This window comes from Puma concolor, chromosome E1, assembly GCF_028749965.1.
Source record: "Puma concolor isolate L17-30 chromosome E1, mPumCon1.1.hap2, whole genome shotgun sequence".
In the NCBI taxonomy this organism is placed as follows: Eukaryota; Metazoa; Chordata; class Mammalia; order Carnivora; family Felidae; genus Puma; species Puma concolor.
In genome coordinates, this window is record NC_141680.1 from 42,307,153 (window position 1) to 42,332,110 (window position 24,958).

At 52.3% G+C, this 24,958-nt stretch overlaps 1 protein-coding gene across 1 annotated transcript; it reads left to right on the top strand.

Annotated features, from left to right (window-relative positions):
- The first annotated feature begins 784 nt into the window (after nt 1-784).
- ODAD4 (outer dynein arm docking complex subunit 4) lies at nt 785-24,312 on the top strand. Its single transcript, XM_086687317.1, has 12 exons — nt 785-1,053; nt 2,666-2,797; nt 3,000-3,150; nt 3,843-3,904; nt 4,203-4,368; nt 5,691-5,915; nt 6,088-6,295; nt 12,949-13,035; nt 14,857-15,053; nt 17,349-17,449; nt 21,076-21,160; nt 23,592-24,312. The coding sequence occupies exons 1-12, from the start codon at nt 940-942 to the stop codon at nt 24,125-24,127; spliced, it is 2,064 nt and encodes a 687-aa protein (XP_086543443.1). The 5' UTR covers nt 785-939; the 3' UTR covers nt 24,128-24,312.
- The last annotated feature ends 646 nt before the right edge of the window (nt 24,313-24,958 follow it).

The window sequence follows — 24,958 nt, forward strand, 5'->3', positions numbered from 1 at the left end:
GCTCTGAGCCATCAGCCCAGAGCCCGACGTGGGGCTCGAACCCACGGACCGCGAGATCGTGACCTGGCTGAAGTCGGACGCTTAACCGACTGCGCCACCCAGGCGCCCCTGGAAGTTGACGTTTAAAAAGTAACGTCGCAGGGGTGCCTGGATGGCTCAGTCGGTTAAGCCCGGGACTCGTGGTTTTAGCTCAGGTCATGATCTCATGATTGTGAAATGGATCCCAGCGTCACAGTGCTCTGCTCTGACAGTGCAGAGCCTACCTGGGATTCTCTCTCTCTCTCTCTCTCTCTCTCTCTCAAAATCAACTTAAAAAAAAAAAAAGTAATGTCGCAAAGGCAGGTTGTCTGTTGTAACCTGAAATAATCTAGTCTACCTTGTTGACAGAGAGAGTGAGGGAATGGGGAAAGTCAGGAAAGGCCTCGATCAGACCCTGCCCCTAGCAGGTGCTCAATAAATGGGTTAAAGTAAGGTTCAACCCAACAGTATCTTCCGCTGTCTTTTGCAAATCCTCACATCCTGAATGTGGCCGTACATGGTGCACACATCCTTGCCACGTATGCCTTATCCCTACTTGGAATTCTGCCTCCAATCCTCTTCCCACTTTGCTGGCTGTAAATTCCGGACACGATGCAACCTGGGAGAAAACCGACGGAGCAGGCAACAGTAAACACGGCCTAGCGCAGCCGCCTTGCAGCCACCTTGCAGTCACCAGCCACGCGCGGGTCACGCCCTCACCCAGTGCGCTGCTGGGCCGGCGCATGCGCGCGCTGGAAGCTGTTGTCCCGGGGACTCCCGCCCCTAAGGAGCGAGGGGAGGGGCCGGAAGCACCTCTACGCTTCCCGGTTGCTAGGAGACGGGGCTTCTACACGCCACACACAGGTTCTCCGGCTTCTTTTCCTCCCTTTCTCTGCTTCAGCGTCACCGCATGCGGTCACCATGTCGGACCCAGAAGCTGACACCTTGCGAAGCACCTTTCCCTCTTACATGGCGGAAGGCGAGCGGTTGTATCTGTGCGGGGAGTTCTCTAAAGCTGCCCAGAGCTTCAGCAATGTGAGTCGCGCTCTGAACGTACCGATTACCCATCACCCCTTCTAATTCCCGGTGACACTGAGGTCCCCGTAGTGCTGGAGGACCCTATTGTTTCTATGATTCAATTGTGCCTAATTGACGCACTACTGGCACCGCTCGGCCATTTTCTACCAATTCTCACTTGCCTTCTGCTGTTAATAACCATTCTCTGCATTAACAGTGACTTCTACTTTTTGCTGAATGTTTTGTGACTCACTGGCCTCTTTCCACAGAGCAGCCTTTATTACCCTTGGAGGCTGCATGTACAAGTGGTGCAATCTCTGGCACACAGTTGCTCACAGATGGTCAGTATATCACTAACATTGTACATAACCTTGGTATGACTCGATCCACCCCGTCCTACGGTGCTAAGCACAGTATGACCCTATGAGGGAGGTTCTGTTATGAATCCATTTTATGGACGAGGAAACTGATGTAGAAGTGGATTACATGTCCGAGATTCACTGAACTGGCAAGAGAAAGGATTCAAACCCAGGCAGTCAGATTCCAGTGCTAGATACTAACCACCACACATACTCCCTCACAAGGAAGCTGTTAGATGTTCTTACCACAATTTCTTTTACAACCAATCCTTCTTATTCCAAAGGGAGTGGCAGGATAGCCCTCTAACCAGTCCCAAGACTCCCCCTAAAGTCAAGCTTCTCCACTGCTACCCAAAGTCTTTTGTCCCTTTGGCTCACCAACCACACCCTAAAACCAGAACTGGTTGGCCAGATGGGTTAAGGGTTGAGTTCAGGATCCCTGCCTCCACCCAGTCTCCTCTTTCAGGATCGCATTCCATCCTGGAGAAGCTCAGGCAGAGTGAAAAGAACACCCTGAGGGAAAATAGCTTTGGTTGAGAAGTAGCCTTCTTCCGGAAAAGCCAGTAGCTGCTTCCTGTAAAAAGTAGGTCTTAGAAAGGTGTGAGTACAGTCTGATGCCTCAGGAAGGACAGTACGTCAAAGCACCTATGATGATTTCAGACAGAAGAGAGGACATGGGGAGAAGTGTTCCATTCTCGCCTTACTCCCCAAATCACAGTTTTAGTTTTGCTAGCATTTTCATCTTGATCTCCTGAAATAGTGATTCCTTCTCAATAAGGGAGTAAGGAAGAGAGAGTTGGGGAATGGATGCCTCAAGTGGCAGGTGTCCTAAAACCCATTTCGTTAGCCTTCAGAGTGCTTAGCCTCACACATGTATTTTGAGTGTAGTGCAGCCTTTTGAGGTTTGTAGGTGAACTCAGTAGGCGCAAAAAAATCCTAAGCTTCTGTCACCTGAGTGGACCGGAGGAATCCGAGATGTTTTGGGGAAATTCTATATATCCACAGAGTGGTATCTGCATCTTTCTCAGCCAGTCGCTTCCACAACAACTAGTGATTTGACCTTGTCTGAGAGGAGCTACATGCAGACAGTCAAGTTGGCGGAGCGAAGATCAGTGTTATGCTGCTTCTGGTCTGATCAGATCCAGAGACATGTTTGCTGGCCTGAGGAATCCCCCCGGAAGCCCTGGCAGGAGGGTTTGGGAGGCCCTTTCTGGTCCCGCTTCTACCTCGTGCTGCCTGGTGCCTGTCGACCTGGGTGGTTCGTTTCTTAGGCTCTTCACCTTCAGAATGGAGATAAGAACTGCCTGGTTGCCCGGTCCAAATGCTTCCTGAAGATGGGAGAGTTGGAGAAATCCCTGCAGGATGCTGAGGCTTCGCTCCAGGGTGACCCGACTTTCTGTAAGGTGACTTTACGTATGGGTGGGAGGACTCAGGCTAACCAGATTGCCTAGGGTTTGATGCCGTTTTCTCGCCTTAGGTCACTTACCTAGCTACCTGCCCCTGCATCCCAACCTGGATCCTCAACCCAGGACCCTCTCTGTTCCACCACGCCTAAGTCCCATAAAGCCTTGTCTGTCCACCTCAATTTGACTTCTCTCATTTCAGGGGATTTTACAAAAGGCTGAGACCTTGTACACCATGGGGGACTTTGAGTTTGCGCTGGTGTTCTATCATCGAGGCTACAAGTTGCGGCCTGACCGAGAATTCAAAGTTGGAATTCAGAAAGCCCAGGAAGCCATCAACAACTCAGTGGGAAGTGAGTGACCATTGGACCTGTGCCCTTATCCAGGGAGGCTCTTGGAATCCTTAGGCTTGGAGATACGAGTGAGCAGCCACCACCAGGCCTGCAGGGAGCATGCTTGGATTTAGCTGCTGCTGATTTTGTTGGAGATTAGGAACTGTCTACCCAGAGGACCAGCTCCTGAGCCACTGTGCTCAGCGCTGCAACTTCTGGTTCTCCTCCAAGCCAGATGAGAAGGCTGTTCACATTAGGCCTGTCTTTGGCCTGGTTTCATAGGGTAGGTTGGGGTTCTGAGCATAGCCTGCCCTAGGACCTGGCCTCCTCTCTTACCACATCTGCACCAAGGACTGGACTTACCTGTCAGGTTGGTGGCAGGGGGAGGAGGGAGGAGAGCACGAGTTTGCCTCCTTGGGTGGGCGGCAGAGTGTGGAAATGCCTGGGGATAGAGAACTCCTCCAGTGCTTAGGGACTGCCTTCCTTTGGAAATTTGGCGGCCTTGGCCTTGGGCTAGAGGGGGGTGCCCAGCTCTTAGGAGGCTGTTATTCCTTCCAAGCACCCGGGTACCATTAACCTGCTGGGCTCGCTCAGAGCCAGCTTTGCCACAACCTCCACCACCCCCTGCCAAAGACAGCCATTTCTACATAAAAGTAGGTGATAGATCATGCCTGAGGGCCTGGCAGACCTGAGCCAGACTTCTCTCCTTGCAGGTCCTTCTTCAATTAAGCTGAAGAACAAAGGGGACGTCTCCTTCTTGAGCAAGCAGGCTGAGGTGAGGGCCTTGGTTCTGACACCACAGCCCGCCCAAGGAGAAGCCCACATGGGCCTGAGCAGCACAGGTCTCGGTGGCCTTCTTACCTGGGGACGGTCAGCTCCTGCCCATCACGGGCGGCCATGGGTTTCTGCCCCGGCCCCAGAGCAGTCTTGTTCCCAGGCCAGACACACTCCGTGGTTCTGGGCGCACAGAGAGGGCCCTGGAGGAGATGTCTGGGATCATAGACTCTGGGGCCATGACTGGGTACTCTGTGATCCCTGTTGAGGCTCTGTCGGGTGTCACTCCATCTTCCCAGAGTATGAAAGCCCAGCAGAAGCCTCATCCCATGAGACACCTCGTACACCACCCCAAGATAGAGTCCAAGCGGAAGGGCTCGTTGAAGAGTGAGAAGATTGTCCGCCAGCTCCTGGGCGAGCTCTACGTGGACAAGGAGTATCTGGAGAAGCTCCTTTTGGATGAAGGTTTCAGACACTTTGTTTGCGACAGGGAACTTGGGGCAGAAGAAATCTGGGACGGGTGCTTAATGCACGAGCGGGAGACAGAGCCTGTCGTGCAACATGAGCCGATATGCTCCTATGGACAGGTTTTCCTAGCGTTCTCATTTACAGATGAGGAAACTCAGGTGCAGAAAGGTTAAGTAACTCACCTAAGGTGGCGCATAGGTAAACAGTGGACTTGAATCTTAAGACGTCCAATTTCAGAACCAGTGCTCTTGGCATTATGGTGCCCTGCGAGGGAACACCAGAGATGTGGGTCCTTGGAGGGGCATCCTCGGAGCCTTCAATTTGTACAACGGGCAAAGGAATCTAGCTGGGACTTGCTGGGGGGAAATCCTACGATACTAGTACTCGAATGTTCTGAAACCTCATCTGGTCTAATCCCCCCTTTTATAGATAAGGAAAGAGAGACCCTGAATGGGGAGTAACTTGTCCAAGGTGACAAGCAAGTTCATGGCAAAGTTGGCACCAGAGGCCGGCCTCCTAACCTCAGGTCCAGCGCTCTTTCCACCATACTGTGCTGGCGGTGGCAGAAAATAGGGCAGAGCCTTGAAATGAAATGGGAGGGTGGGAGTCTTGCCGTTAGCTGATAAGCCTAAGCAGGATTCATCCTTGAATCAAATGCCTTTTCTCCAGAACTGACTTCCTGAGGGCATCTGCAGAACGCCCTGCAGGTCTGTGTCTCGAGCAGCTTCACTGCTGGCCCATCTCTGAAAGAGGCCTGAAAACTTCCTTCCCTCCAGAGGATCTTCTGTGGAGGAAGGGGTAGCCTGAAAATTATCCCCAAGAAGCCCTGCAGTTTTGCTACCAGCTCTAACCTCGGATCAGGCAGGCGGGCAGAGCCTGGGCACGCCCCCACTCCCCCACCCCGGCTCCCAGCTTGCACTTGACCCACTGGCACCTGGGGAATCACTTGGCACTGGTAACCTGGACCAGGTTGTGCATTCATACTTAGTCTTCTCAGAGGACACAACCTGAAATAAGGGAGCCCTGCGGGTTGGGGTCCTTTCAGAAAGCTATCCGCCAGCTGCCCCTTCTGCTAGCTCCTTCTATCTTGCCATAAGACGCCTGTGCACTGAATTCGGCACCCTGGGAGTGCCTGGAAAGGGGGCTCTGGCCTCACCTGGGTCCACATAGAGCTACTCTGTCACCTATGTGCCCTTGCTTTCTCCAACTCAAAACAGAGAGCCCCACAGGGGCCCCCGCAGCAAGGATCCCCAGCCAAGAGGAGGTAGCTCCCTTACATGCCTGTTCTAGTTGGTTTCTCCTCACACCCTTCTCCCCAGACCTGATCAAAGGCACCATCAAGCACGGCCTGACCGTGGAGGACCTCATCATGACAGGCATCAACTATCTGGACACCCGCAGTAACTTCTGGAGACAGCAGAAGCCCATCTATGCCAGGGAGCGGGACCGGAAGCTGATGCAAGAGAAATGGCTGCGAGACCGCAAACGGCAGCCCTCACAGACAGCCCGCTACATCCTCAAGAGCCTCGAGGACGTTGACATGTGTGGGTAGTGTTCTTGGAAGGGCGAGGCCTTCGCCAGGCGGTGGAATGCAGCACTGTGGCCTGAGACCCTGGTTTCGCTGGCCTGTGGATGGTATCCCCTGTGGGGAGGTGGGTTCTCCCCTCAGCCTGAGGAGGCTGCTCCCGCCTCCATGTCCCCTGTTCCCCTTCCTAGTGCTGAGCAGCGGCAATGCTGAAGGGAGCCTTCAGAAGGCTGAGAAGGTGCTGAAGAAGGTGCTGGAATGGAACAAAGAGGAGGTGCCCAACAAGGATGAGCTGCTTGGAAACTTGTACAGCTGCATAGGGAACGCCCAGATTGAGCTGGGGCAGATGGTCGCAGCCCTGCAGAGCCACCGGAAGGACCTGGAGATCGCCAAGGAACAGTGAGTGTCCAGGAAAAGCTGAGCGGCTGAGGCCCGTGGGCCTGCAGACGAGGGGGGCAGGGGCCGTGCCTGGCCTTTTGCCAGGACTGCTGGCGGGTGAACTCCTAGGACCGAGGCTAAGAGGCGGACCTAGACTGTCAGCTTTTTTGCCACAAAGAGGAAGGAAGTGGCCCCAATGCCAGAAAGCTCCCAGAGGTTTGGCTCTGAGGGGTATTTCTATTCTTTATTTTTTTAAGTTTTTATTTATTTATTTTGAGAGAGAGAGAGAGAGAGAGAGAGAGAGAGAATGAATCCCAAGCAGGCTCCACACTGTCAGTGCAGAGCCAGACTCGGGGCTCTATCTCACGAACTGCAAGATCATGACCTGAGCCGAAATCAAGAGTGGGTGGCTTAACCGACTGAGCCACCCAGGTGCCCCAAGGGTATTTCTGTTCTTAAATCATCTCAACAAGCGTATATCAACCCCAAACTTGCCACATGTTGCTAGCATTAAGAACACAGCAGTGACCCAAAATAAGGGTCATCTCCCTGCAGATGTAAAACAAAAAAATGACATAGCTAATAAATGGTAATTGTGAGACGTGTCACAAAGGAGAAGTACAGGACTCAGTGCTATGAGGAGTATATTCTAGGAGGATAGGACTGGGCCCTGGGGAGCACACTTGGTCTGTGGGAGGACCCTGAAGGAGGCCGATGGAAGCTTGATGCTGGAGAGCACAGAGTATTGCCAGGGGAAGAGTGACCAAGAGGAAGCCAGGCGAAATGGCAGGGGTCAGATCGAGCAGGGTCTTGGAAACTATGGTGCTGACCAAGAGCACAGGGCTCTAGAGTCCGCCTCACCTGGGCTTTGGAATTGTACCTCGCAGCCAAAACCGCAGCCGTGGGGCCTGAGGCAAGGGACTTCCCCTGTCCCAGCTGGGTGTCCTCTGTCAATGGGCATAACAGCCCCTTCGTGATAGAGGGGAAGGAAGAAACCACGCAGAAGTCCATGTAAAGATCTCAGGATAGTGCCAGGTATCCATAATAGTACGAATACCAGTATCAGCTCTTCCCAAGACTTGAGGGTCCCTCTCAAGGTGCCATCAGTTTCCAGTCATCCTGAATCTAACCTGTAGAGCCCTCCATGACGTTCCCCTGCTCGGTTCCCATTTGCCCACAGTCTGAGCCTCTCTCCCACCTCCCATTATCCATTTCCGGTCACAGGTCAGGGGCTCGGCTGTCTCTGCCTCCAGCTGCTCCCACACCTCACCTCCAGCGACCTGCATTTCATCCCCCAACCCTTCTAACCCTGTTGACACACTGGCCTTGGCCCCTTGTTGTCTGCGGGTTCAAACCACCTGCCTTCACTTGGCACCCAAGGCCTCTTGTGAACCCACTTCTGCACAGTGCTCCCTGTCACTCCTCCATTTGGGTCAAACCCTATTTCTTCTTCTTCTTCTTCTTCTTCTTCTTCTTCTTCTTCTTCTTCTTCTTCTCCTCCTCCTCCTCCTCCTCCTCCTCCTTCTTCTTAAAAAATCTTTTAGGGGCGCCTGGGTGGCGCAGTCGGTTAGGCGTCAGACTTCAGCCAGGTCACGATCTCGCGGTCCGGGAGTTCGAGCCCCGCGTCAGGCTCTGGGCTGATGGCTCAGAGCCTGGAGCCTGTTTCCGATTCTGTGTCTCCCTCTCTCTCTGCCCCTCCCCCATTCATGCTCTGTCTCTCTCTGTCCCCCAAAAAATAAATAAACGTTGAAAAAAAAACTTCATTATTAAAAAAAATAAATAAAAAATAAATAAAAAAATAAAAAAATAAAAAATCTTTTAATGTTTATTTATTTTTGAAAGAGAGAGAGAAAGAGAGAAAGACAGAGTGCAAGTGGGGGAGGGGCAGAGAAAGAGGGAGACCCAGAATCTGACGCAGGCTCCAGGCTCTGAGCTGTCAGAACAGAGCCCGACACGGGGCCCACAAACCACGAGACCATGACCTGAACCGTAGTTGGACGCTCAACTGACTGAGCCACCCCGGCGCCCCTGGGTCAAACCATATTCCTTGAAGGCTCCTGCCTCCCACCCTCTCCTCACTCACCGGGGCCCCGTGTGCTATTCATTCCCAGTTCATCTCTCACTGGCCTTTGCGTACTGAGCAGAAGTATCCCATAGCGGCTGTTCTGGAAGTAGAAAACAACCCAGCAGCTTTGGAGACACGGCCGGGTTTGATTCCCAGGTTTGATTCCCGGCTCTGGCACTCTGAGGCTGTGTGGATTTGATTAAGTTGCTCATCTCCCCGGTTTGCTCATCTCTGATGAAGGCATAATAATACCGACTCAGGGACTATGAGGATGAAATGAGATATGTGTTGACAGTGCCGTGAATCCAGCTGTCTCCCAGGCCCTGAGGACTTACTTATTACCTTTGCTTCTCACCACCCCTCCCTCCCGAGCCCCAGGTCCGCATAGCCAACCGAATCCCAGGCATTTTCACTTGGGTGTCCCACAGGAATCCCAAATTTAACATGTCCAAAGTGGAACCCCTTATCTTCCTCCCCAACCTCTTGCTCCAGGGTTCTCTGTCTGCGGGGATGGCTCTCTTGGCCACTCAGTCCCCAAGAAGGAGCCCAGGCAGCTTCTCAGATTCCTCCCTCCCTTCCGTGCTCATGCCCAGCCAGCCTACGTCTCGTCTGGGCCTCCTCCTTCCTGTCTCCTCGGTGTTTTTCCATTTCCCTCCCACAGCTCAGTCCAGACCCTCCTCATTTCTAGACTGATTCCTCCATCCTGGGTTTCCTGGAGCCCACCTGGCCCTTCTGTGCAAAACAAGTCCAGTCGTGGGTCGGGATGAAGTTCCAGCTCCCAGTTCTGCTCAGCTTGGTCTGCCCTTCCTGACCTGACCTGTCCTGGCCCCAATTGACCTAGTTCTCTCCAGGCCCCTGGGCGTCTTGGGCCTCGGCCAGCACCTTGTGGCTCTGTTCCTGCGGCCCCTAAAGAGGACTTCCTTCTCTCTAGCCAGCACTTTCTTTATCAGCTCCCTCCTTCCCATCCTTCAAATTTTGTTTATTTAAGACAATTTTTTCAAGTTTATTTGTTTTGAGAGACAGCGAGCATGAGTGAGGGAGGGAGAGAGAGAATCAGAAGCAGGCTTCATGCACTGTCACTGTGGAGCCCAATGTGGGGCTTGATCCCGAACCGCGAGATCATGACCTGAGCTGAAATCAGGAGTCCACTGCTTAACCAACTGAGCCACTCAGGCACAGGCACCACCACCCCCTTCAAATTTTAAATGTGTGTCCCCTGGGTGATATAGAAATCCCCCTTTAATGTTCCCTCTCCACACTCCATGTGGATCTTGGCTCCCCTTGGACTTTGGAAGGGACTATCATATATCCCTTTCCCTTTCCAGCAGCTGCCACTTAGTGGGCATGTGACAAATGCATGCCAAGTGGCTAAACAAATAGAGGTGTTCTTTTGATAATGTTAGGCCCTTTTTAACACCCATGAAGGGGCCTCCAGTCTCGTTTGTGAGTTCGGGTCCTCCCTCGTTGTAATCAGCAATGCCCCACATGTGCCCCCCCACCTCCAGAGCCTGCCAGCCCTCATTTCTCCCTTCAGAGACTCTAGATTGCATGCTTTATCATTGCTATTATTTCTTGTTACACGGTATTATGAATAAGTTAGCATTCATTCATTCATTCATCACACCATAGCAGAGCACCCTCTCTAAAAGGGGGAGGCTGCCATCGGGGGTGCCATCAGAGCAGCAGGTGCACAATGTGGATGAAGGTCCAAGGAGAGGCAGGTGGGAGCACTGGCGGGAGCTGAGGGGGCCTCGGAGAGGACAGGTCAACCAAGTGGACCAGCAGAGAGGGAGGAGGGCACCCTAGGCGGAGAGAGAGAAGCAGCAGGGGTGGAAGCTGCGGGGGGTGGGTCAGGACCTATGGGGAGTGGCAGTCTAGATCCCATGCTGAAGAGGACTGAGGGCCGAGTCTGTTTTTACACAAGTACTAATTTGAGTGTGGTACTTGGTCCAGAGCTCTGTGGCACAGAGAGCAGAACTTGGAAGTCCCCCCCTCCTCCCCCACCTCCCAGGACTATACCCCCCTCACTTCCCGGGGGTCATGTAGACATGTGGCCTTCTGGCCCCTTTGCAATATATTTACCTGTGTATTTCTGTACATAAGCACATACCTAGGATTCTCAAAACAAAAGCAACTCGTTTTTGTGGTTTTTAAAAAGCATGTGCCTTGGAAAGGGTCTCGTCCTTTAAATGGCTCCAGAGAAAGGAATTTCAGCACACAACATAATTTCTTGCACTGTGTCCCTGTGGGCAGACATGCAGGATGTTCCATTTTTGTCATCATGCACAGCAATACAGTGCAACTCGGTGCTTTTGTGTGCATGTTTCTGCGGCGAGAGCAATGGCCTGATGAGATGTGCATGTTTGAAAGGCAGGCTCTGTTCACACTGGGGAGAATGAGTCCAAGGTGCCAAGTTTCATGGGGGACACAGGAGCCCGCTGGATGGCAGGGCCTTGGGTGGGGACGAGGGAAAGAGTGGGAGGAGATGCTAGGGGTGACGGGAGCATTGGAGGAGGGTTTTCTTATTTTCTTTGTTGGGGAGGAAGTTTTTGACAGATCAGAGTGTTCGTATGGTGGTGATGGTAAGTAACCAATGTAAGGGGAACAATTGTGTTTTTCTTTATGGAAATATCTTACTCTCTTTTCTGTTGTTACAGGAATACTGTACACAATTTAAACAATATGGATAAATAAATAGTTTTCCTCATACTCCCATTTCCCCTGGGTAATCACTGTTAATAGTTAGACTTACATCCTCTCAACTTCTTTTTTTTATTAAAAAAAATAATTTTTTTTTAATGTTTATTTATTTTTGAGACAGAGAGAGACAGAGCATGAATGGGGGGAGGGTCAGAGAGAGAGAGGGAGACACAGAATCAGAAGCAGGCTCCAGGTTCTGAGCTGTCGGCACAGAGCCCGACGCGGGGCTCAAACTCACGGACCGAGAGATCACGACCTGAGCCGAAGCCGGACCCTTAACCGACTGAGCCACCCAGGCGCCCACCTCTCAACTTCTTTTAAAAATGCCCATTAAAAAAAATTTTTTTTAATGTTTATTTATTTTTGAGAGAGAGAGAGAGAGAGAATAAAGGATGGGCAGAGAGAAAAGGAGACACAAAATCCAAAGCAAGCTCCAGGCTCTGAGCTGTCAGCACAGAGCCCCACATCGGGGCTGTCACTGTCAGCACAGAGCCCGATGTGGGGCTCGAACCCACGAACCATGAGATCATGACCTGAGCCGAAGTCGGACGCTTAACCAACTGAGCCACCCAGGTGCTCATTTTAGGTGCCAAAAAATGGGCACCTGGGTGGCTCAGTCCATGCAGCATGCAACTCTTGATCTTGGGGTTGAGTTCAAGTCCCACGTTGGGTGTAGAGATTGCTTGAAAATAAAATCTTTAGGGGTGCCTGGGTGACTCAGTCGGTTATGTATCCGGCTCTGGATTTCAGCTCAGGTCCTGATCTCACAGTTCATGAGTTTGACCCCCACATCGGGCTCTGTGCTGACAGTGTGGAGCCTGCTTGGGATTCTCTCCCTCTCCCTGTCTCTGTCCCTCCCACGCATGCTTGTGCTCTTTCTTTTTCTCTCTCTCTCTCAAAGTAAATAAATAAACCTTATTAAAAAAAGAGAGAGAGAAAATCTTTTAAAAAATGCCCACTTTTTATTCATTCACTTCTTTTTTGGTGAGTGAAAATAACACACACTCATTCTCTTACAGATCTGAAGGGTAGAGTCGTAAGCCATTGTCACTGGGCCAGAACCAATGTGTTGGCAGGGCTGTGCTCCCTTTATAGGCTCTAGGGAGAATCTGTTTCCAGCCTTTTCCACCTTCTACACTTGTACTCCGTGCATTGAGCGTAACTCATCCATGGCTCCTTCCTCCATCGTCAGGCCAGGGGCACAGCATCGTGCCTCAGGCCTGCATGTTTATTTTTGGCACAAACAGGGCAATAGATCTAGTATATGCTCCTATAATCTGACTTTTTTTTTTAGGTTTATTTATTTAGTTTGAGAGCGAGACAGAGCAAGCAGGGGAGGAGCAGAGAGAAAGAGAGAGAGAAGAGAGAGAATCCCAAGCAGGCTCCATGCTGCCAGCATGGAGCCTGACTCTGGGCTCGAACTCACAAACTGTGAGATTCATGACCTGAGCCGAAATCAAGAGTCAGATGCTTAACCGACTGAGCCACCCAGGTGCCCCTATAATCTGGCTTTTTAACTTAATATGTGAGGGACTTTTTTTTTTTTATACACAAAAATTGCCAGCACTAGGGCACTGGTTTAGATTGTTTCTGATGTTTACCATTATAAAGAGTGCTTTAAAGAATGCCCTTCTCCAGGTAAATTCCTAGAAGGGAAATTGCTGCATCAAAGGACATGTGGTAAGCTCTTGAGTGATTATTCTCTGGAAAGATTCCAAAGGTGTTCATTCATGGCCACAGGGCCCGAGAGGGCCTATGTGCCACAGCCTCGCCTCCTGGATGTCATCCCTCCAACCCACCCTACCCGAGTCCTGGAGGCCAGAGGCCCTGTCTTTGCTTCTTTTCAATTCCTACAGCTCAAAGAATGGCCAACTTCTAGTGAACAACTTGTTCTGCTTCTTCCCCACAGTGACCTTCCTGATGCTAAGTCAAGAGCCCTTGACAACATCGGCAGGGTTTTTGCCAGAGTTGGGAAATTCCAGCAAGCCATCGACACGTGAGTGCTCAGGGCTGTCCCTGCCCCACCCTCGGGCCAGGATTCCCCACTTCCCACCAGACTCCCACCCAGGGGCCAGCATGCCAGGCAAAGAGGCATCAGAAGACCCAAGTTTGCCTCCAGGCTCTGCTAGGTGACCAGGGGCAAGCCGTTTTGTAAGCTCTGAGGCTCATTTGTTAATTGGCTGGAATCAGCATCTTCTCAAAATTTCCCAGTGACAAGAATCCCCTGCAGTACAGGTATATGAATATCTGTCTCTGCACTGGAAATTCTGATTCTACCGGTCTGGGTGGGAGCCCAAGAACCTGGTTTTAACAAAGCCCTCCAGATGGTTCTCACCTTGGGCAAGTTCAGGAACTGCCTGACCTTGGGGATCTCTTCTGAGGCTCTTCTGTGACTCTGGGAAGTCAACGTGGACTCTCTGGGAAGGGAGGCTGAGTTCTCCAGGTGACCCAATCACTGAAGTGTTGGTGTGCAACCCTGGGCCAACAATCTGCTCCAATGGGGCAGCTCAGCCCCGGGGAAACTCCGGAGAGAGCCTGGCCCGCCTGGCGACCAGCCTGCATGGAGAGGTTCCACGGGCCCATTCGCTTACCCCTGAGAGCAGCTGTCCTACCGGTGCTCAGTGCTGGATCGAAATAGACTCGTTCACCAGGACCCTGTGCTCCAGGCAACTTGGTTTCCTGAATGGCCCCTGGTGTCTATGTGCCAAAAGATGGAGGAGTTTGAGAGTTCACCCACCTATGTGCATCTTTTTATAAGAAAATGTTTTAGGAGCTCCTGGGTGGCTCAGTGTGTTAAGTATCAGACTCTTGGTCTCAGCTCAGGTCATGATCTCACGGTCATGAGTTCATACCCTGCATTGGGCTCTACACTGGGTGTGAAGCCTACTTTAAAAAAAAAAAAAAGAAAGAAAGAAAATGTTTTCTAGTAAATCTGTGCTTATTGTTAAAATATTAATTTGGAAAATATGGAAAAGTAGCAGAAAAACTACTCAATTTCACCCCCCCGAAGACAATGATTAATCTTGCTCTTACTTTATTGAGGTCTCGCGTTTTTTTTATTCTAATATTTTCTCGGTATTGATTTTGTCTTCTGTATACTTAATGAGATTCTTTAATGTTATTTTTATGTTATTTTTAAAGATAAAAAAATTTTTTTTATGTTTTATATTTGAGAAAGAGAGAGACAGAGACAGAGACAGCCAGCAGGGGAGGTGCAGAGAGATGGAGAAAGAATCTGAAGCAGGCTCCAGGCTCCAAGCTGTCAGCACAGAGCCCCATGTGGGGCTCGAACTCATGAACTGTGAGATCATGACCTGAACTGAAGTCAGATGCCCAACCGACTGAGCCACCCAGGCACCCCTTGAGATTTTTAAAAAATGGTTATTCATTTTTGAGAGAGAAAGAGAGAGAGAGAGAGAGCATGAGCTGGGGAGGGGCAGAGAAGAGGAAGACACAGAATCCCAAGCAGGCTCGAGGCTCTGAGCTGTCAGCACAGAGCCTGACGTGGGGCCTTGAGATTATGACCTGAGCCAAAGTTGGACACTTAACCCACTGAGACACCTGGGTGCCCCTATGTTATTTGAAACGCAAGTTTGTAAACATTATCTCCGATTGTATCGGATTCGATTCCGTAAATGTACCAAAATAGCTTTGTTAGTTTGGAAATATCTTAGCGCTTATGGCTCCATCCCCGTGTCTGAAAGAGCTGGTAGTTGGAGCACAAGTTCTGTCCTGCCCCGGGAAGGAGCCCTGGCCTCCTGTGGCCAAGTAAAGGGTTTGGGTGGAAAGAGCCGACCCTGGTTCTTCGTGTTCCCAGGTGGGAGGAGAAGATCCCTCTGGCAAAAACCACGCTGGAGAAGACCTGGCTGTTCCACGAGATTGGCCGCTGCTACTTGGAGCTGGACCAGGCCTGGCAGGCCCAGCATTACGGCGAGAAGTCCCAGCAGTGTGCTGAGGAAGAAGGGGACATCGAGTGGCAGCTGAACGCCAGCGTTCTGGTGGCACAGGCACAAGGTATGGGCGCAGAGAGGACTGCCCTACCTTTCCCAGCCCTCAGGGCCCGCTGCCATGCCATGGCCAGAAGCTTTACCATCAGTGTATCCCTGGCCAGGTTAATTTTTTTTAATGTTTATTTGTTTAAAAAAAAAATTCTTTTTAAACGTTTATTTGTCTTTGAGAGACAGAGAGAGACAGAGCACGAGTGGGGAAGGGGCAGAGAGAGGGAGACACAGAATCCGAAACAGGCTCCAGGCTCCGAGCTGTCAGCACAGAGCCCGACGCGGGGCTTAAACTCACATACCGTGAGATCATGACCTGAGCCGAAGTCAGATGCGCAACCGACTAAGCCACCCAGGTGCCCCTTAGTCTGGCCAGGTTAATTCTGACTCTGAGGGTGGACGATAAACCCCTCTGTTTTGCCCAGCGTGTGGTAAGTGCCTTCTTTAAGCTAGGCTCAGATCGAGCTTGGGGCACCCCGGAAGCTGGCCCTGCCGTCGAAGAGCTCGGCCACAGACCAGCATAGCACTGTGCCATTGTCAGAAGAGCGCCACTTCCCCCAGCCCTGGTGCTCTGTGCACATGCATTCTAGCACTTACTCACCATGTGAACCAATGACGAAGGTGTTATCTTCCTCATTTTGCACACGGTGGGAGGGGTAGGGGTAAACGAGGCGCTGAGTGGTTCAACAGGTTGCTGAGGGACCTTTACGGAGTAACGGAAATATTCTGAAAGTGGGTCATGGGGATCACACCACGCCTCCATAAAGTTGCCAAGAATCACTGAACTGTATACTTACAAATGGTGCACTTTATAATATGATAGTTACATCTCAATGAAGTCGTAAAAAGCAAGCCAGCAAGGGGCAGGGGTGAGGAGGAATAGATGAAACAAGATCGGTGGTAGCTTGATCATTGTTGAAGCTGGGTGAGTAGTGGGGGCTCATCAAACTACTCCATCTACTTCGTGTATATTTGAAATATTTCATAACATGAAGTTGAAAAAGAAATGGCTGCAGGTCACGGGTTAGGACGCAATGAAGCCGCGACCAGAGCTCAGCGCCCTGCCCCAGGTGAGCAGCTGATCCCCAGTGAGGAGGGAAATGCAGCGGGTGCTATAATCAAGGGCATCATCATTCACTCACTCGTACTGCAAATACTTCCTTGGCACCTTCTAGGCGCCAAGTTGGGCATACAGTAGGGATGACCACTGGTAACCGTTTCCTGCCTTCATGTCCAAGGAAGTCACTTTTAAGCAGAAACCTGAAGGATGAGAAGGCACCAGCTGCTCCGAGAGCTGAGGACAGAGCTTTCCAGCCAAAGGGACAGCATTTAGAAGCATTTAGGAGTTCGGCTGATTTAAAAGGCTGGGGGAGACCAGTTCCAGCTGGAGCCCCTGGGGGCCGGGGGTGGGGGTGTTGAGGGGCAGATCCACAGGGCCTCATGGGCCTCATTTACAAATCAGATTCTTCCCTAAAAATATGGGTAGAAACTTCCAGTGGAAGCTTTAAGCTGGGGGAAGGTGTGATGACTGGAGCTTTTCCTAGAACTCTTTCCTTTTCTTAGGAGGTCATGGTATAACCTCAAGGGGAAATGCAGTGTACCCGTCAGAGCTGACATTGCCCTGAGTCGACTCTCGACTCTCCACTCTCGACTCACTTGCCCCCGAGGGCCGCTGGGCCCCTCTCAGCTTCCCCTCTCTGGGATGGAAAAAATCAGATGCAGTCGCCTGGGAGCCACCGAGTTCTAGAGGCCGTGCAGCCCTGCGGGCAGAGCTTGGGCTTTGGGCATTCCAGGCTCAGAACCTTGGGGAGTTGGCCAGTCAGTCAGGGAGTGGGTTCCAGCTCCAGCACTAACGAGCTGGGTGAGTGAGCTCAGACAGCGCCACTTCCTCTCTGGGTTCAGATCACGCAGGTGCAGGGGCTGGACTCCAGCTGCTGGTCCGTGGGTCGCATCCAACCTTTTGATATTTCCGTGGCCTTCGCAGCGTTTTTGCGCAATTTGAATGAATATTTTTAAAATACGGATTTCCACTTCTGGAACAATCTTAAGTTGGGAGAAGATGGGGTTGTCCCACTGCCCTGGAGTTTCCTCTCTGACCTCTCTGAATGGCCTGCTGTCCAAGACTCAGGCTCCTAGGTTCTGGTCCTTAGTGGTGAGATGGCCCAGGAAGGTGACGGAAAGGGTGGTGCTGGCCAGTGATGCTGCCTGAGGTCTGGGGCTTCTCACTGACCCCGGAAGCAGCCAGGCAGCCGCATTGTGCAACACACAGTGTCACAATCTACCTGTGCCGTGCCTCCTCTCTGCTTTCCAGTCAAGCTGAGAGACTTCGAGTCAGCTGTGAGCAACTTTGAGAAGGCCCTGGAGAGAGCGAAGCTGGTTCATAACAACGAGGCGCAGCAAGCCATCATCAGCGTGAGCTGCCCACCCCCCTGGGCCCTGGCTGTGGGAAGGTGGGCCCTGGCTGTGGGAAGGGGTGGGTGGGCCTCAGCCCCTCAGCCCCTCAGTTAGCCAGTCTGCAGGTATTTATTACCCACCAACTGCAGGCCACATTCTAGGAGGGATAGTGGCTTTCGAATGCTTGCTACTGCCGTCAGTTTATTCAGCAACCCCGATACTCTTCTTTCTTTCTTTTTTTTAAAGTTTATTTATTTTTAAGAGAGTATGAGTGGGGCAGGGGCAGAGAGAGAGGGAGACAGAGGATCTCAAGCAGGCTCCACACTGACAGCCGAGAGCCTGATGCGGGGCTCGAACTCAGGAACCGTGAGATTGTGACCTGAACCGAAGGCAGACGCTTAGCGCCCCTATTTCTATTTGAAATAAACAATAGAGGGGCACCTGGGTGGCTCAGTCGGTTAAGCGTCCGACTTCGGCTTAGGACATGATCTCACAGCTCGTGAACTTGAGCCCTGCGTTGGGCTCTGTGCTGACAGCTCAGAGCCTGGAGCCTGCTTCAGATTCTGTCTCTCTGTCTCTGTCTCTCTCTCTCCCTCTCTGTCCCTTCCCTGCTGTGCTCTCTCTCTCAAAAATAAACATTAAAAAAAATTTTTTTTTAATTGAAGTAAATAACAGAAACGAACGTTTTACAAAACATATTTCCCATTACTATGTATGTTGATATTTCCTATTATATTCTCTTAAAGTTTTCATTTTTTCTTTAATGCTGGTTGAAATCTTCTCAGTTGATTTTGGGACTTAACAGTTTGTAAAATGCTGCCTCCTCCAGGAGACAACAAGAAATACAGTGTGACAGCCTCCCACGCCTAGACCCGCACTGCTTACTCTCATTAAGGTGGCCACCTGCCACATGCTGCTATATAGATTAAAACGCATTAAGAGTAACTAAAATGTAAAATTCAGTTTCTCAGTCACACGAGCCACATTTCAAATGCTCAGTAGCCACATGTGGCTTGCAGGTACCACATAGCGCAGATCTAGAGGATTCTCATGGTGGTGGAAATTTCTGTTGGATAGTGCCGGCCTAGACTGCAAGCTTCAGGACACAGAGACCAGAGGGGAATCCAGGGAAGTCTGCAGGTGCATCAGGCTGGCCACTGCTCCCAGAACCACTCCAGGCAAATACACACCCTCAGCAGGGTCTGTGCACCGACCCTCGACAACACAGGCAGTTTGGCATGAATCCCCTGGCCTCCCCACCTCCCACTGCCCGCCTAGGCTGCCCCATGTTGAAACTCCAGAGCTACGACCAGCAAGCACCTGGCTGGACCCCAGTAAGCATCTGCTGGTGTGAATTAAGCAGGGCCCCTGTCCCGGGGCACCTAGGTGGCCCAGTTGGTTGAACATCCGACTCTTGATCTGAGCTCAGGTCTTTTATGTATGTATGTATGTATGTATGTATGTATGTATGTGTGTGTGTATGTACGTTTATTCTCTAGAGAGAGAGAGAGAAAGACAGAGTGTGACTGGGGTTGGGGCAGGGAGAGGCAGAGACACAGAATCTGAAGCAGGCTCCAGGCTCTGAGCTGTCGGCACAGAGCCTTGATGCAGGGCTCGAATTCACAAGCCGCGAGATCATGACCTGAAGTCAGACGCTCAACTAACTGAGCCACCCAGGCACTCCTATCTCAGCTCAGGTCTTGATCTCAGGGTGTGAGTTCAAGCCCCAAGTTGGGCTCCATGCTGGGCATGGAGCTTACTTAACAACAACAACAAAAAGCAGGGCCTTGTCCTTGGGGAGCTTGCCCCCGTGGTCAGGAGAGGCCAGGCATGGTAACTAGGGGTACCATGAAGGGCATGGGTGGCCTTAGGGACCAGACTGAAGGTTCAGGCACTCGCAAAAGGGAGCAGGGACCCTGGGAAGTGACAGGCAAGGATGCTGCAGTTGGAGGCGGGTCTCATTCTGGGCTTCGAAGGACCAGGACAGCAGGGTTTGGCTGGACTGAGAAGGGGTGAGGGCTCTGAAGGCACAGGAGGCCATGGGCACTGAGGAGTCTGTGGGAGGCAGAGAAGAGGTCCTGGGCCTGGGTGCACGGGCTGGCTCACTGTGGCAGGAGTAGGGCCAGAGGACCCCAGACGGTCAGTGGACCAGCTTGGACTCGAAGGGCTGGGAATGGCAGAGGAGAGACCTGATGTACTTGGTTTTTTTAGGACTTGAGCTTGTGGTTTGTGAGGACCCTGGTGGGACTACCCCTTTCCTGTCAGGGGGAAATTGCTCCCAAGAGAGTCCACCATGAGGCAGTCTGTGCCCTCCCTTCACCTGTCCCAGGGCAGCTCAGGCCCGTCATACCGCTGTCTTCTTCCTCTGTTGGGGGGTCAACTCCCCAAATGTGCACCTTGCCCTCCAGAGGAAGAGCTCTCCAGTCACACTCATGGTTTCTCCCACTTGATGTCCTTCTGTGCGATTGCCCTGCAGATGGAGCTTGACAGTTCAGTCCAGTACATATTTGCTGACCACTAGCTAGCTCTGAGCTGCCCAGCCCAAAGGTGATAGCTATGGTCCTGGCCCTCGGGAAGCTTGCTGTCAGTGGGAAGGTTAAGGCAAAAATCCCTATTCTTGACCAGTGCTGCAGGGACCAGGGGATCTGGAGTGAGAGAGCCCAGGGCGGGAGGCAGGGCTGGGCTTTCCCATCTTGGAGGGTCTGGGGTCGCCTTGAAGGCAGGGCAGTGTTTTGAAAATGAGAGGCACGGGGAAGTCTCGGCCCTAGGTGACACCTCAGGAGACCAGGTCCCTGCCGCCTCACCTTCCTGGACCGGCAGCCCTGGGCAGGAATGTGTACTAGTGGGCAGACCAACGCTGAACAGGAGCATCCAGGCCCGTGGTCTTTCTGCGGATGGTTCCCGCATGCTTACTGCTGCTCTGCCCGCAACAACACAAGCACAGGCTGAGGCCCAGGCCCCTGGGGAAGCTGCAGATGCCCCGGAAGCCCCTCTGAAGACAGGCCAGCACCCCAGCCCCACCCACGGTGTGTTTCTGAGGCCTCTCCATGGCTCACTGCCTTGCTGAGTGCTTAGAGGCTTTCCACTCTACACTGGCTGAAGCCAAAAGAAGCTTTTGGTAAGGAGGTCAGAATGAGCAGAGACAGCTCCCAAATACACAGCTCAGCCCAAGGGAAGTGAAGTCCGAGTTCCCCGCAGTTGTGTATCCCCTGCCACTTAGTGTGGGTAATTCCAAGTCCGGAAGTCTAAATTAGCCCCAGGGCAGGAGTCTACAGAGGAGCCAGGGGACAAGGGAGGGTGGCAAGGCTGGTGCAGAGCCTTGCCTGCTGGGGAAGGGGCCTGGGTGGAGAAAGGGAGCTGCTGATGCCAACAGGGGTTAAGAGAGTTCACCGGGGGGGGGGGGGGGGGGCCTGGGTGGCTCAGTTGGTTAAGCGCCTGACCAGCTCAGGTCATGATCTCACAGTTCGTGGGTTCGAGCCCCGCGTCGGGCTCTATGCTGACAGCTCAGAGCCTGGAGCCTGTTTCAGATTCTGTGTCTCCCTCTCTCTCTGCCCCTCCCCTGCTCACACTCTGTCTCTGTCTCAAGAATAAATAAACAAAAAAACAAAAAAAAAAAGAGTTCACCGGCTCCTCTCCACCCACAGGCCTTGGATGATGCCAACAAGGGCATCATTGAAGAGCTGAAGAAAACGAACTACAGGGAGACGCTGAAAGAAAAGAGGGAGAAAGGTGAGTGCCAGGAGGTAGCTTCAGGATTCTCTTCTGCCTTCTTTTCTGTCAGTCCTCCGCCGCACTTTCCAGCAGCTCCTTCGGAGCCGGGTTGGCACGGCCCACTGAGCCTTCTGGCTGTGGTGCCCCCCCTCCCTCTGCAAACCCCAGGCCTTCCCTGGGGCAGGAGAGGCGGGCGGTCCAGCCCATCTGGGGGGGGGCGGTCAGAGCCCACACCGTGTTCCCCGAGAGCCCACCCCTGTATTTCTCCAGTTGATTCATCAGATATTTGTTAAACACTTGCCATGCACTGGGAAGGTGTGGGATTTGGGGGAGACAGAGGCTCAGCCCCTGCCCCAGAGGAGCCCACAGCCCGGGGGCGAAGTCAGGCAATTTGAGTTGTCGGCAAATGGGTTCCTGCGGGGCGAGCACTACTGACTGGGAGGCATCGCTCTTCTGTGGCACCAGCAGAGAACTCCGGCTGTCTCTGGGGAGAGCGGGAAGGTTCCAAAGAGGAAAAATCATCTGCTTTAGGCTCCAAAAGATGCCCAAGGGCTTTCTAGGCATGAGGAGGAAGGGGGAGGGCACTTCTGGTGGGAAATAGCAGGGGCGAACACACAGCGGCAGAATGACAGCAGCTTACGCTGTACGCACACTTACACTTTGGGGGCTCTTCCTGCATTCCCGCACAGGGTTAAGCATCAGACAGGAAGGATCTGGCTCAGTCCTCACCACCTTAGGAGTAGCTACTGGTTTTTTTGGGGGGAGCAGTGGAGGCTGAGTGAGCTCGGGTAACCTGCCTAGGTCACACAGCAGTCTGACTTGGAGCCACACTGTCCCCTGCTGCATCACACTGCTCTCCTGGCTGGCACGTTAAGGCAGGGGCCAGGTGAGGGCACACAGGAGTCTGGCCTCCAGGGAAGCCTCGAAAATCCCCCTTGAAACCCCCCCCCTCGCCCATCCCCCAGCTCTAGGAAGGATTGAGGGAAGAGGAGGTGGCTGGAACCCCAGGCCCCACGGTAGTCAGCAGGGATGGGCCTCAGGGGGTTGGGGTGATGAAAGAGGCTGTTCTCCATTCAGTGCTTCCTGTGTGCCAGGCCCTCCTCTAAGGGCTTGATGTGAGCTGACTCTCCTGATCCCTTTGAGAACACTATGAAATAAGTATTACTGGTTTTATGGATGAAGACACAGAGGCAGAAGGGTTCAAGTCCCACCGTGGCTTTCAGTCTCAGGCAGCCTGGCCCAGAACCCATACTTCTACCCACTTTCTGCCTCCCCCTCTGTGATGGTGTATCATTCCAGCTGCATCGCAGTGAGAGGCAGCCAGGTCTGGGCTCTGTGTCCCCAGGAGGACAGAGCCCCTCCAGGCACCGAGGCCGAAGTCCTCCAGTAGCAGCAGCGGGAAGCTGGGTGTGAGGTTTCTGGGCACCCAAGCAGCCAGATCACAGCCCTTTATTATCCAGAGCCTGCCATATGGTGGCTGGATCTCCCCAGGGAGGGAATCTGCCCCTGCTCCCACAGGCCCTTAGAGCTGCTCTCAGAAGCCGCAGGGGCAATTGATGTGAAGAGATACAGCAGGGAAAGGGCAGATGCACCTTGCAGCTTCCCATCCCCTTGGCGGGCCACGTGCCGGGGAAGGTATCCTGAAAACCCACTGGGAAGGCCCTGGGGCCAGCGGCCGGGTACGGCTTGGCACTTCCCTCCGGGAACAGCAGGCGGCACCATTGCACATGTGTTCACCACCAAATGGCGGCCTTTTCCCTGCTGTGAACTTCGGGTATTGGGGGAGGGGCGGGGGGGGGAGGGGGGGCGTGCTTGTAGGCATCTTAGAGACCAGGGGCTTCCAGAAAGAGAATATGGAGGAACTCAGGAGGGGATTGTGACTTTTCTCTGTAGCTCATAAAAACATGGGGGCAAGGATCACTTTGGTTGTAAACATAGCTCTCCAGCTGAACTTCCTGCTAACAGTGTGCTCATATTTTGATAGGGAACCTCCCAAAAAATGATGAATGTGTTTCCCAGGGACAAAGAGAAATGCAGAATAAGGGTGCTGGAGAAAAGAACCCCTCTGTGATTTTCCAGTTCCTATGTTATTTTTCGTAGGGAAAGAGAATGTGCTCCGAGGGCAGACCGTCCTGGGTTCAAATTCTGGTCCAGCCATTTATTTATCTGCAGTGTGACCACTGGCTGTGATTTCTGTCATCAGTCTCGGGTCCTTTGCGAACTTGAATCACTGACACTATGCAATTCCATGACAACCGAATGGTATCACCTCTGCAGCTCACACGATGTCTGGAACAGGGCTGGCGCTCAGGAAACAATGATCCCCTTTCTCTGCTTTTGGAAAGGCGTGCTATCTCTCAGAAGCACAGGCCCCTATAGGTTGAGGTTCACCCAGGCCCAGAGATGGACAAACTTTTACTTTTCTTCCCTCCTATTTCCTGTTTTCCAGAAGAGGCCATTGCATTGGAAAATAAGATGATGATGGTAAGGGAGAAGGAAATAATGAGAAGAGAAAGAAACGAGCCTGAGAAGGTGATGAAGCATTGGGAACGAGAGCCAGTTGAGAACGAGAAAGAGACAGAAGACAAGTTGTCTCAGGAGATTCTGAGGATCACAGCAACTGGACAAGAAGAAAACGGGCAGAGAGAAGTAGGGGGAACCCGTTCCTTTCAGAGAACAGGGCTGGGAGCCACGGGGCAAGATTCAAGAGACGTTGCCAAGAAAGCATCTGGAGAGGCAGGTGCAGAAAGAGCGGGAAATGTGAGCAGAAGGGAATCGAGAGAAATTTACAGGAGGCCTTCAGAGCTGGACCAGAAATTCTCAGGGGACTTAAGTGGAAAGGAGTCGGAGGGACTGGAGAGGAAAGTTTCAGAAGCCAGCAGAAAAGAGTCAGAAGTAGAGCAAACGGAACTGGGAGGAACAGCAGAAATGACCACAGCAGAAGATGCTGAAGAAATGGAAAAAGATGAAAAAGCAGATGAATGAAGCAGTCAGCAGCTGGCATTAGAATCAGGGGGCTTGTGTTCCCAGGGGCTGTGGGGATCTTAAACTGGACTTTCGAGCTGAGATTTGTCTTTAACGGGAGAACATGGGGCCTAGGCTCCTCAGGTCACTTCTGCCTAATTCTGTTACTGTTTTCCCTTTAAATAGATACCTTTCATTCTTACAAACCCCAAGTCTGTCATTGTGCCTCCCTCCTCTCCCACAAGAGCCTTAGAGAACGAATAACCCAGCTCAACCCAGCTCGAGGTACCGCATTCCAAGCGAAACTCTGACCTGACCCTGACCAGGTGACAAACACAGACCCCAAGCAAGGGCTGACCCAGAGTGTGTTCAAGGTGAGACGGGTGGTCCTCTCCCCTAAGCCCTGTCCAAGGACCGCATGGAAGAAATGAGAGAGGTGCTAAGAAGAAAGGGTTTCAGGAGGGTGAAGAAACAGGTAAGCTCCAAGGAACCAGGCTAACTTAAAGAGGGGAATAGAGGTATGTCTGCCCAGGCACCGGTCATCTGTTCATGTTGCTGAGTGCCTACTGTGTTCAGGGCACTGTGGGAGGCTTTATGGAAGAAATAATGATGGGACAGCCTCAGCCGTCACAGTGAGGAAGCCCTACTTGTAAACCCTGAAGCCTGGAAGGCCGAAAGAAGTGAATGCTGGCACTGACAGGGGCACTGTGTTCTAGAAACCCAGCTGGAGAAAGTTCCTGCCCAAGTACAGGGAGCAGCCCCAAGTAGGAGTGGCAGCTCGCCTGCACCTGCGCCACTTCCGGGCGGCATGGTCAAGTAAATCAGGCTCTCGCAAGCTTGTTTCCTCCTCTG